Here is a 12,639-nt window from a genome sequence, read left to right as displayed (position 1 = left end):
CGAACCCGATGGCGGAAAAAAACAATCTAACAATGGAGTTTATGCCCATGCGCACTATCACCGAAAGGAGGAGTCACCTACTTCGTGACTGGAAAAGACTTCTTCGAAGAAAAACAAAGAGCAAACATCTGGACCCAACACTAGATAGTAGGCTTATGCAAAGCATGTGATCTATAGCTCACATGCCTCGAACATATATTTATCTGCCAACTCAACTGATTAGTTTTGGTATAACTCCAATATTAACATACAAAGTATAGTCTTGAGCCCAAGCATACAATATGAAGTTATTTATTAGTTGAATACATTTTGCAGACTTTTCTCATGTTTACTCAATTTTGTACAATATAATATCTTAATCAATTTAACCTAACAAAGCATATACTGCATGATGTATCAAGCAAGGACATTATCTTTCAGCTAAGCCTCCTGACATCACAACTCATGCTAAAATATCACGTCATTACTCACACATGTCAATGATACTTCATTCATTCTGACTCATTCAAACTAAAGACCATTAAAAAAATAGTTCAACTTAGGAAACCAGAAAATACCATTCTATGCAGGATGCACTTTCAAATATCAATCTTAATATAGTACATTAACTGTTGCTATTGTAAAAAGCATCTTTATATCTAGGTAGACTGTTCAATCATATCTTCTTCAGATGATTTATTTAACACCAACACTTGGTTCTATTTTTATGTTCTCTTAGGTTATGGGTTGTAGAATGACAACCCCTCATCTTGAACTTCGATAGTGTAGGTTTCTGGTTCACATTCAGTTTGTAGATGACGCAGAGGATTTGGTACAAACAGAAAAAGGGGGAACACTGGGCCAACTACACACTATTTACAACATCAGAGGTACTGAAACAAAGGGGAAGTCAAGGAGGAGCAGATAGGTGCTACAAAAATGCATCCAGATGGCCCAGAAAGAGAACATAGGGACCAAGGGGCCCACTCCAAGCGGCGTGCCCATTAACGTGGGGGCCATACAGATTTCACAGCAAACTGGAATCCTCCTATCGATATAAAAGCTTGCGTCCAAACGAAAAATTCTTCTAATGAGAATCCTCATATGCGTTATCAAAGAAAGCGTAACAGTCTGATACAAAATATTCCGCATCACAGCTCTACAAGATGCTGTATGAAAGGGCATCCTCTTTCATAAAGAATGCAGGACGAGGTCCAAGTTCCACTCTCAGCCTTGTACATATAACTGTAGCATTCTGCATTTGGAAGCTAAAAAAAGGGGAAATACTGGGCACAATAGCGGACGGTGGAGAGGATGATTCTCAATATCTTACTGTACCACAGAAATTCTGTCTGCAGAATCGGCCTGTGAGTAAATAAAATCTTGTTCGAAAGGCACCTTCGCGAATTTGCATATAATAAAAAAAAAGGGCTCTGTGACCTTGGCCAGCTCAAAGACTTCTTTGAGGAAGAAGGAAGTAACTCCCATTGAAATAATTAATATTCTAATCTCCACATTCCAAATGATGATGTTGGTGTTATCCAAGAAAGCACACTAATGGCAAAGTATCATACAACCACAACAAGAACTTCGCTAATGACCACATTCATGGAACACGAACAGCAAACACAATCTAATATTACAATGGTCATCCTCGAATAATGCTACAGAAACCTTACCGACTGATCCACTGGCTGCGATCACAGCTGCCTCGGACAGGACCTCTACAATTCCAGCCCTCACCGTGGCAGCACTCTTGCTGTTTGCATCCAAATGCCCAAGAAGCTGTTGAATGACGAGATGTGAATGTTGAGGCTGTGAAAGAAATAAACAGAAAGATCATTTTGGAAAATACTGAATGGTATTCTTTTTCTAACTAGGAAAGGAGGGTTAGTCACGTAGGTGCTATTTGCCAATTTTTTAGCACAATTGGGGCATCCAAGTAACAAGCATGAGCCACCCTTGTTTTTAGGCTCAACAGCAATTACTAAACATATTTCATAAAAAACCCTACTTGCATATGGTCTACAAACAGTAGGAAGCATCATATTTCTTCGCCTCCAAAAACGTAATAATGAAAGCAGTGAATTAATTAGGTGCAAAACCAACGATAGGCTGCTGATAAAATAAAATATTTGTGTCTCACCAATATTTGTTTTTATGTTTTTACAACTCACGACAAATTAATTAAGTGTGATCGTTTAACAATTTCCTACAAAAAAAAAATCTGATTCATGAATGCTGTTCCTTCACATGTCTTCTAGACGGTCAAACCCTCTTGAACAATTAATAAACCTTCAATTTTCACACAAAATACTGCTGCGATATTGAACCACATATCTTCTGTGATTGTTATTGAATTTATATAGCGGTTACTAGCCCTAATGAGGTATTGAAGCGTTTTACGAGAGTAGCACGCTTCTCTGAAACCCAAGGTCAGTGGTTAATCTAATGGTTATTTGTGGTTATTGTGATTAGTAAAGTAGTCTCAAGACAAATATGCATGCATTTACCCCAATTACTTTGTGATATATTAATACCAGGTAGGTGTGATCATTAGTGGGAGCAATGTGGTTTCAGGTGAATGGTTGGTGAGATAGATAGACTCGTGGATATTAGGAAAAGTTACAGATTACAGAAATAGGGTTTTAAAGAGGAGAGGTTGTTATCTATGAAATGAGGTATCAACAAATCACAGAATATGAAGGACTGAGGCAGGGAGGCATGAGAATGAGAGGAGGCTATTGTGAGAAATAGAAGGTAAGCAGAGGATAGAAGGTAAGCAAAGGGTCACTCTGAAGAAAGGAAGGAGAGGAATAAAGAGAGTAAGTCAAGGTGAATTATTCATGCAAGGTTTCAGGTGTACAGTGGAAGAAGGATTTTTGAGCTAGCAAGCAATCAGAGATTGCAAGCTGTGGAAATAAACAACGTTATAAATGGTGCTCAATATTCAGGGCAGACAACTCAAACATGAAATTCAGAGTTTAGGCATCATTTAAACATTACAACCACATTGTGTTCCAGGCTAAGGATAACCCTTTAAAACATAACCTGGAGTATCCCAGCCTTGGTACAGGGCACAAGGGGAATTGGCGCAGAAAAAAGAAAAGATCACATTCAAAGATCTTCCCTGACTATTTTGTAAATTGAAGGTTTTTTTTTCACTCACTCATTAAACATGAGTTATTTGGCGCTGGTTGAGAGTGTCTCACTAATGTGCAATTAGACTTATACCCAGTTTTCACACCAAGTCCCACCCTAATGTATATTATGCTTTTTTCTGTGTATGTAACTATTGTAGTATATGCATTGTATGTATAAGCAAAGCAGCAAGCAGAATGATGAAGGTGTGTACGTTCCATTTGGATGTCCTGGGCCTGTTTCTGTGCACAAGTGCACAAGCATGATGTTGTTTTCCCAGGCACTGTACGTTTAGCTGGATGCAGGAGGAAGAAAACAAGTTACTTACCTGTAACTTCAGTTATCCAGTATTGGAATCTTTCATAGATTCACATGCCTGAATCATTTCCCGTTGCCGAGGCGGGAGTCCCACTGTAAATAAAAAAGCAGTGCCAAACGATAGGGAGTATTTCCGTTACATGCAGATCCGGCACGCGATTGGATCGGTCTTCCCGACCGGAACCTTAATCCCGGAATCTTCCCCTCTTGAAGATAGAGTGCTTGATGGACACGTCCCGGATAGCACCATCTCCCTGATATATAAAAAAACTCATTAATGATCAAACGGATCTCCTTTTACAACTGCGGGAGGCTTGGACCGGCGATGGATTGGAGCTGGATGATAAAGATTGGCAGGCTGCGATATCCTCTCCTAAAGAGGTCGCGATTCCGGCCCGTCTTCGACTGGTGCAATTAAAGATCTTACACCGTATCTACATGACAGGCCCCCGGCTGTTGCGTATGGGTTATTCTGTGGATGGGTTGTGTAAGCGTGGGTGTGGTATGATGGGTACCTTCCTCCATATTCTATGGGAATGCCCCGAGGTCGTATCATTCTGGAACCGTGTGCATGATGCCATGAAGGAAGTTACGGGAGTTTTGTTGTTGCCTGAGGCCCGACGGTGTTTGTTGAATGTGTGGGAACCTAATGATTACAGCGTGGCGCAGACACAATGGGTCACTCTGGGGAATATGGTGGCTAAGAGGGACATTGCGCAGTTATGGGGGTCCCAGAGGGCACCTAGGGTCTCAGCCTGGACAGAGAACATGGACTGGTGCATGTTTCGGGAAACAACTGTGTACGTTGCACGTGATAGGCCCAAGAAATGGGGCAGAATATGGAACCAGTGGAACCTGTATCGCGGGGAGATCTGTACTCCTCCTCTCGTCAATACCCCGGAGATGCCGCAATCCCCATAGCCTGGTGTTCCTTCTACCGTGTTAAGCTTTGTTGTTACCATGATTGCTTGCTCTCTCTCTCCCCCCCCCCATCTTTTTATTGCTTCATTTACTTTCATATAACTTTTCAGCTGCGGCTCTCCCCCTCCTGGGAGGGACACTTCACATAAAATTCCTGTTTTGCCTCGTCACTTTTATGGTTTGTAGTTTCTTTTTCGTTTATTTATATATATTAAAAAAGAAAAACCTTAATTTATCCTGCGTTTTAACATATACTTTTATGACATGTACACTCATTCGCCCCCGGACCCCCGGGTTGCCGGCTGAAGTGCTGTGTTATTGTACATTACTATGCTACTGTTTGCTTTGGCGGCGGCCTGCCCTTGTGGTTGTAGGCTCGCAAATGTAATATTATAATTGTAAATAAAGGTTTTTTTAAAAAAAAGCAGTGCCAAAGGTAAATTACAGTAGTAGGCCCTAAGAGAAAGGCCTGAGGCCTAAATTCTAGTAGCCTATCTACCTCATAATGCTAAAAAGACCAAAGTCTTTGTCCCAACCAATCAGCCTTCAGCCAGTTCTCCTCAGATTTTCGTTAGCACAAGTGGGAAATGAGAATCCCAGAATAGAGAACTGACTATCCGGGGAGGAGGATGGGTGTATGTGAATCTATGAAAGATACCAATACTGGATAACTGAAGTTACAGTTAAGTAACTTGTTTTCTTATCCAGTATTGGGGTATCTTTCATAGATTCACATGCCTGAGTCAGAGTAGCAAGCAGAATGCCAGGTAAGAGTCGGTTGCGAATGGTGGGAGACTTGTACTGATACTCTCCCAGTTACATTATTATTCACAACAAACAAGTGTGAGGTAAGTCCACTTTCCATAGGTAAAACCACGACCAGAAATCGAAAGGAACAGCCACAGAGCAGTAACATGGATGTCTAACATCACATACATCTAGTTGTTAAATTGAAATATGTCTATATACACGTAAAACATAGTATATCTACATATATGTATATATATAAAACATCTTTGCAAGTATAATAGTAAGGAAAACGGGTACCCGAAGTTGTTCCTAGAGAAATAGATGTCGTAGGTCAGCATGACCAACTGCCGCATCTTCCTGACTCGTTGATTGCAGGCAGTAAAGTCTCGTAAACGTGTGGGCATTCTTCCATGTCGCAGCACGGCAGATATTTTCCGGCGTTACTCCTTCAAATAACGGTGTAGATGCTGCCACAGCTCTTGTGGAATGAGCCTTGACATTTCGCAGTAGTGGTCTGTTTGATTTGATATGACAGAAATAGATTGTGTAGGCTATCCACCTGGAAAGTGTGGCTTTTGTGACTGCTGCACCCAGCGTGGTTTGACCGTAAGCCACAAATAATTGATCAGATTTTCTGAAGGTTCTTGTCCTTTATAGGTAGAATTTCAAACATTGTTTGATGTCTAAAGAATGCAGTGTTCTTTCTGCCGGTGTAGTAGGATTTGGAAAGAAAGCTCTCAACTTCACAGGCTCATTTAAATGCAACTGTGATGGTACCTTGGGTATAAATGTTGGATTAGTACAAAGAGTGACATAATCCTTAGAGAAATGCAGGAAAGGTTCTTTAATAGTGAATATTTGAATTTCACTTACTCTTCTGGCAGATGTTATAGCTAGAAGTAGGGCAACCTGGCATTTGAGATACTTGGGGTCAGCTTTGTGAATGGGTTTGAATGGATGTTTCATCAGTTGTGAGAGAACTGTATTGAGTTCCCATTCCAGTGGAGGAGGCCTAATTGGAGGATAAGCTCGGAAAAGACCTCTCATGAACTGTTTGATTAAAGATGACGAACAAAGTGAGGGAATGTTAGCAACTTTCCTGAACCTGGATAGAGCCGCTGGATTGACTTTTATTGATGAAAAAGAGAGACCAGATAGAGCCAGATGTAACAGATAAGGAAGAATTTTTTCTGCAGGAGCTTCTATCGGGTGTACACTATTCGGGACACACAAAGAGCAAAACCTCTTCCATTTAAGGCGATAGGTCTTCAATGTGCTTTGGGCTTGTGACTTTTTTAAGATGTCACTGCAGTCTTGAGGAATATGAAAGTCTTGAAATTCTAAGAAGTCAGGAGCCATGCGTGTAATTTCAGAGATTGAGGGTCCGGGTGAAGTATCTGTCCTTTGTTCCTCGACAGCATTGTTGGAGTTGGAAGAAGACGGATTGAATGGTCCTGGGATAGCAACATGAGCTCCTGGAACAGTAATGGGGCGGCCACCGGGGGGCAATCAAGATGAGACGGCAACCCTCCGATTTCATCTTGTACAACACCTTTGGTATCAACGGGATCGGGGGGAAAAGCGTAAGCCCAAATCCGAGACCATCACATGGACAGGGCATTTCCTCGTGATCCCTGTTGAGGGTATCTACTGGTGTAATACTGGCATTTCTTGTTCTACTTTGTTGCAAAGAGATCCAATGTTGGTTTGCCCCAAGCCTGGAAGACTCTGTTTACTTGAACTTGGTCTAATTCCCACTCGTGGCAGTCTGATAGAGATCTACCGAGTTTGTCCGCTAGAGTATTGTGGAGACCTTTGACATGTCCTGCCTTGAGAGTTATATTGTGAAGTGTAAGCCATTCCCATAACTCCTGAGCTTCCTTTGATAACGTGGCTGATCTTGACCCTCCTTGTCTGTTCACGTAGAACATGCTGGTGGTATTGTCGGTTCGAAATAGAACTGAAAACCCTGCGAAACTTGGAAGGAACGCTTGCAAGGATAGGAAGATTGCTCTCAATTCCAGACTGTTGATGTGTCGTTGTCTGTACTTCTGAGACCATTTGCCTTGAATTTGTAAATCTTGGAGATAACCTCCCCATCCCTCCATGGACGCATCCGTTGTCAGACCAAAGTCTGGAGGATTCTGTATGAACGTGAGTCCTTGTGCCAGATTGGGTAATTGTGACCACCATTGAAGAACGTCCAACATGCATGGGGTGACTTTGATGATGTCGTCGAAGGAGCCTGTCGCTTGTTTCCATTGAAGATGTAGTTCCTCCTGTAAAGGTCACATTTTCAGGCGCGCTAAGGAGATTAGGTTAAAGGCTGAAGAACACATTCCCAGGAGTGAAGCGAACAGGCGAACAGAAAGTGACCTTCTTTTTGACACTTGTAGTGCTAATTTCTGTAGGCGAAGTTGTCTTTCTTGAGACAAGAATGCCTTGCATTGCATTGCGTCTAGACGTGCTCCCAGGAAAGGCAGGATCCGTTTTGGAAGTAACTGGGATTTGCTTGTGTTTACAGTGAGACCAAGAGATGCAAAGAGATTGCGACATGTTGCAATGGCATTCTGTACACTGTTCTTTAAAGGACCTTTGATTAGCCAATTGTCCAAGTACGGGAAGACCTGGATTCCCCAAGAACGCAATATTGCCGCTACCGGGGCCAGGCACTTTGTGAAGATCCTTGGAGCCGATTTAAGTCCAAACGGGAGCACTTTGAACTGATAATGGGCGCCAGCCACAGTGAATCGGAGATACTTTCGATGTTTTGGGTGGATCGGGATGTGGAAGTATGCATCTTCCATGTCTAAGGAAGCCATAAAATCTCCCTCGTTCAGGCAGCTTAGAATTTCCGAAAGGGTGACCATGCAAAAACCCTGTTTCTTGAGGAACCTGTTAAGGTTGCGCAGGTCCAGAATTGGTCGCCATTCCCCTGATTTCTTTTTTATAAGGAAAAAAAAGGAATAGAAGCCTGTCCGTTTCTGATGAATTGGGACCTTTTCTGTAGCGTTCTTGAGGAATATTGCATAAGCCTCCTTGAACAATAAGTGAAGACGAGGGGACAGAGTTCTTTGGGACGAGTAGTTGGTGGTTTGGTGACAAATTCTAGGGTGTAGCCATGTTTTACAAGGCCCAGCACCCATTGGTCGGAGGTAATTTTTTGCCACTGGTCCAGGAAAAAAAGAAATTTTTGCGCCTACAGGGAGGGCAGGAAATGTAGTTGGTGCCCAGATGAACTCACTGTTTTCTATGAGAGTCTCCCCCTTGATTGTTGGAGTGTTTCCGGCCTTCTTGGCGAGAGAAACCAGCCGTATTGGATTGGCGGTGCGATGATTGATAACTTTGCCGATATTGAGGCTGATCTTGTCTGCTCTGTTGATGGTAGCCTCCTCTAGGGGAATAGCCACGCCCTCTAGCACCTCTGAAAGCTCTCCGCGTGTACTGTAGGGAACCCAAAGATCTTGCGGTATCTGTGTCTGTTTTGATTACCTGGAGAGCTTCGTCAATATGTTTTCCAAACAAAGATTCGCCGTCGTAGGCCGTATCTAATATCTTTGCTTGGACTTCTGGCCGGAAGGTGGTAGACTTTAACCAACCATGGTGCCTGAGAACAGCAGCCCCGGCCAGTTGCCTGAAATTTGTGTTAAAGTCGATAGTTTCTGCTGCTGCGCGCTCTCCCTCCATCAAGATCTTCCGAGCATCCTGTAGTTTGTCCTCTGGAATGAGGTCAATCAGACCAGCCATGTCCGACCACATTTGGCGATCATAACGTCCTATGATCGCCACTGAATTTGCTGCCCTGATGGAGGCGGCAGCCATGGTCGAGAATTTTTTACCAATGAGGTCAAGACGACGTCCCTCTTTGTCAGATGGTGTAGTGATGGGTGTGGCTGGGTTTTTAGACCTTTGTTGGGCGGCCTGTGAAGTGACCAAATTCGGCCTCGGATGACCGATGAGGCAGGAAGGACTGTTGACCGGAGCACGATACTGTGGCAGCACTGCGGGCACGGATGCCGGATTTTTCATTATTGTAATGCCCTCATTCCATATATAATCTATTATTGGAATTGCTCTGGAGACTTTTCTAGCTTCTTCTTTAAAATCGTGTAGGAAACAGGCAGTATGTTCCACTGTCACTGAAAGCTGAAACCTATCTGCAGCTCGCTGCATAAGGTAATGAAATCCATCTATATCTTCTGGAGGTGAGTCCTATGGTTGTGGAGTTGGTGAAGACGGCACAGGAATAATATAAGAATCCCACGGGTCCAAAGGAGGATTCTCTGGTAGCTCACCTTCTTCTACTTCTTCATCAGAAGACGTATCCGGAGTTCGAGTAGGCAAGGCAGGCTGGTGAGGTTCTGTAACTGGAGACATAGGTGCCGGAATTTCAGGTTGAGGCATAGGATCTGGAACTGCCACAGGTTGTGGTGGTGGAATGACCTGCTGCGGTGGAAAGAGCTGCCTATAATCAGCCAACATGGCCTGTAGGTCCTGAATGAGGTTAGGAGGCAGATGGCTGGACTCTGAAATCCTAGAATGCCTCTGGTATCCTGTATGGTGAGGAACAACAATGTCCTCCTGATAGTAGTGTTCCATGTAGTCTTCATCTTCATCGTCATCTTGACACTTATTGTTCAATTCAGAAGGATGAATAGCTATTCCAAAAGCCCCTTCATTATCAACGTCATCATCGTCATCATCCTCTTCTTGAGCATATGTGTCGAGGAGGTGAGATGGAGTAAGTGGTGAGATGTAAGAACATTCTTTTTCTCTGATAAGATCTAAGTTGAAAACTTTTCGATGAAGCAGGCGTTGAAAAGGTTTGTATCAACACTAAAGATTTAGCAGAAGCAGGTTCCACTCCTGTAGATTGTATGGTCGTTGACGGGGGCAGAGGAGATAAGAGTTTCCGTCGATGGACTCTTCATTTTAGTCGTCGTCGACGGGGTCATCGTCGAGGAGATAGGCGCCGACAGAGGCATCGTCAACGGACTCTATGTCGACGGGACAATTGTCGACGGACTCGACGTCGACTGGACCATCGTCGACGGACTCAACGTCGACGGGACTGTCGTCGACGGAACCATCGTCAACAGGCTTGATTTCTTTGTCGACGGGACACTCGTAGACGGCACAGTAGATGCCTTCGTCGACAACGGAAGCTTCGTCAACGGTACCTTCGTCGACGAGTGTTTTGACTTCAACGATGAGGATTTCGTCGATGGATCATCGACGATGGTTTTCTTTGTCACAATAGAAATCCAAGTAGACAGAATAGAAGTAATAGATGTAGTTGAAATTGTCGCCGTCGGAGCTGAAGATGTGCTAGAGATGGTCGACATAGGTAAAGCTACAGAGACAGAGCAGCTTTTACTCACGGTTTTGAGAGATTGCCTTTTAGAGTCCTTGAGAGATGAAGCTTCTGAGGAAGTTGAAGGAGACCTTTGAGAAGGACCAGAAGTGGAGTGGGAGGATTTGAGATGATTTCTCCCCTCACTTGACGAACTGTCCTGAGACATTGCTCTCTTGCTGGAGGTCGAAGCGCTGTCATCATCTTCAGTTGAAGAAGATTTGAGCCATAACAGCCTCCCTATCCCTTAGAGTTTTTGAAGGGAAGGTTCGGCAGATATTACAATTTTTAGCATAATGATTTTGGTAGAGGCAATAAATACAGTCCTTGTGTTAATCATCAACCTGGACTCTCTTTTTGCCGCATCTCCTGCAAGGCTTAAACAAGGCCTTCCCGTCAGACATCTTGAAGGATAAACTGAGTAGGCACTCAGGAGACTCCCTTCCACACGACGTGCAGTGAAAATCTGAGGAGAACTGGCTCTGCAGATATTGTGCTAGATGGTGCTGATAGCTGATTGAGTGGGACAAAGACTTTGGTCTTTATAGCATAATGAGATAGATAGGCTACTAGAATTTAGGCCTCATGCCTTTCTCTTAGGGCCTACTACTGTAATTTACCTTTGGCACTGCTTTTTAATTTACTGTGGGACTCCCGCCTCGGCAACGGAGAATGATTCAGGCATGTAAATCTATGAACGACCGTTGTAACCAGCTCCTAGAGCGCATTCTACAAGAGCAATGTCATCATCTACGGCCTTATTTGCTGGAGTCCCTCTTCAGCAGATCTGCAGGGCGGCTACTTGGGCCAGTCGCCATACATTTACCAGACATTATGGTCTGGAGGCAACCAGCGAGACCGATACTTCTGTGGGTCGAGCAGTTCTACGGAATCTTTTCAACTAAGGTGAGCCTCTGTTTGTCACCTCCTTTTACTGCTGTCAGACGCTTCCTATGTTCTGTTTTACACATGCTTACATGATTGCACTCTGCTATGCTTAAAATGATATGCATATTTTCAGTTTGCACTGTTATATGACTTATATGCTGACAAGCTTGACTACCATTGGCGTCTGCCTAGCACGGATATGTACTGCTAGCTACTCTGATTCAGGCATGTGAATCTATGAAAGTCACCCCTAATAATGGAGAAGAACAATAGTTACTCTGTGGTTCTCCAGTATTGGTGTCTTTCATAGATTCACATGCAACCCGCCCACCTCCCCTCAGAGGCTTTTAGGCTATATTGGTTTACCTTCACTCCTTGCGAGAAAATCTGAGAGCCTGAGCCTCTGGGGAGAACCTTCTGGTGGGTGCTGGTGCCTGATTGGCTGTAGTTTGGACTATACAAAATGACTAGGATAGTCATAGGTGTGGAAGTTATTTCTACTGTAGCTTTGGCTACTTTACTTCCTGGTTTGTTTTTATTGGTATTTACTATATATTTATGGCATATTATTGCTTTTTTATGTACCGTGGGACTCCCACTCCGACGACGGGGAATGATTCAGGTATGTGAATCTATGAAAGACACCCCTAAAAAGAAAGAGCTTCATGAGTCTTAACACGGTGTGCCAAAACTTGTCCTAACTTGTGGCATGCCCTTTCTGCTCGAAATTACCTATGGTGTGAGGTTATCTCACAGGGATGTTCAGTGGCACTAAAAGACACAGCATTAACATGAGGTTTATCATCATCACTCGCAGTGTGTTTCCTGGTGCTTTCTGAGGAGCTAATCTACTCTCGAAAGACTTTATTCAAGTGAACGTCCGTCTGTGTGCCTAGTCCTGTGAGTGAGTACATGACAGTGTGCACGGGTTGCCGAAGGTTGACATCGTCTGCGCAACAAATTTTCTGAGGATCACTGCACAGACCCAAAACTACACAGTATCAACAATGCTGAAGCCAGATTACTTCAAATTAATTACATAACAGTTTCATATGCATATTATCTCACTGCATCCTTTTCCAGCCGCTAATTCCGGCTATGTTTTCAAATGTTCTTCTCACCTGTATGGAGTACATGATGATCTTAAAGCATCGAATTGCAAATATCTGTGGCTCCCAGAGTTTGTGATTATCCAGATGCCTTGGGGGGAGGGGGCAAAGAAAGAAAAATAAAATATTTACCACTCCAGCAACTTCTCTCATAGCAAACATAAAACAATAACACTCTAA

General features: G+C 43.4%; 1 protein-coding gene across 3 annotated transcripts in view; it reads right to left on the bottom strand.

The window, feature by feature from the left end:
• EFR3B (EFR3 homolog B) overlaps nucleotides 1-12,639 on the bottom strand; it is a 1,036,998-nt gene that overhangs the window by 298,222 nt on the left and 726,137 nt on the right. For all 3 annotated transcript variants that reach the window (XM_086928032.1, XM_086928030.1, XM_086928031.1), the window contains exons 8-9: nucleotides 12,472-12,550; nucleotides 1,659-1,794 (exon numbers count right to left, since the gene is read on the bottom strand). In XM_086928032.1, the coding sequence (XP_086784158.1) occupies nucleotides 1,659-1,794; nucleotides 12,472-12,550 (215 nt within the window). The remainder of the gene's footprint in view (nucleotides 1-1,658; nucleotides 1,795-12,471; nucleotides 12,551-12,639) is intronic.

Source organism: Lissotriton vulgaris, chromosome 6 (assembly GCF_964263255.1).
Source record: "Lissotriton vulgaris chromosome 6, aLisVul1.2, whole genome shotgun sequence".
In the NCBI taxonomy this organism is placed as follows: domain Eukaryota; kingdom Metazoa; phylum Chordata; class Amphibia; order Caudata; family Salamandridae; genus Lissotriton; species Lissotriton vulgaris.
Note: the sequence above shows the minus strand (reverse complement) of the source record. Positions and strands in the feature narration are given on the sequence as shown.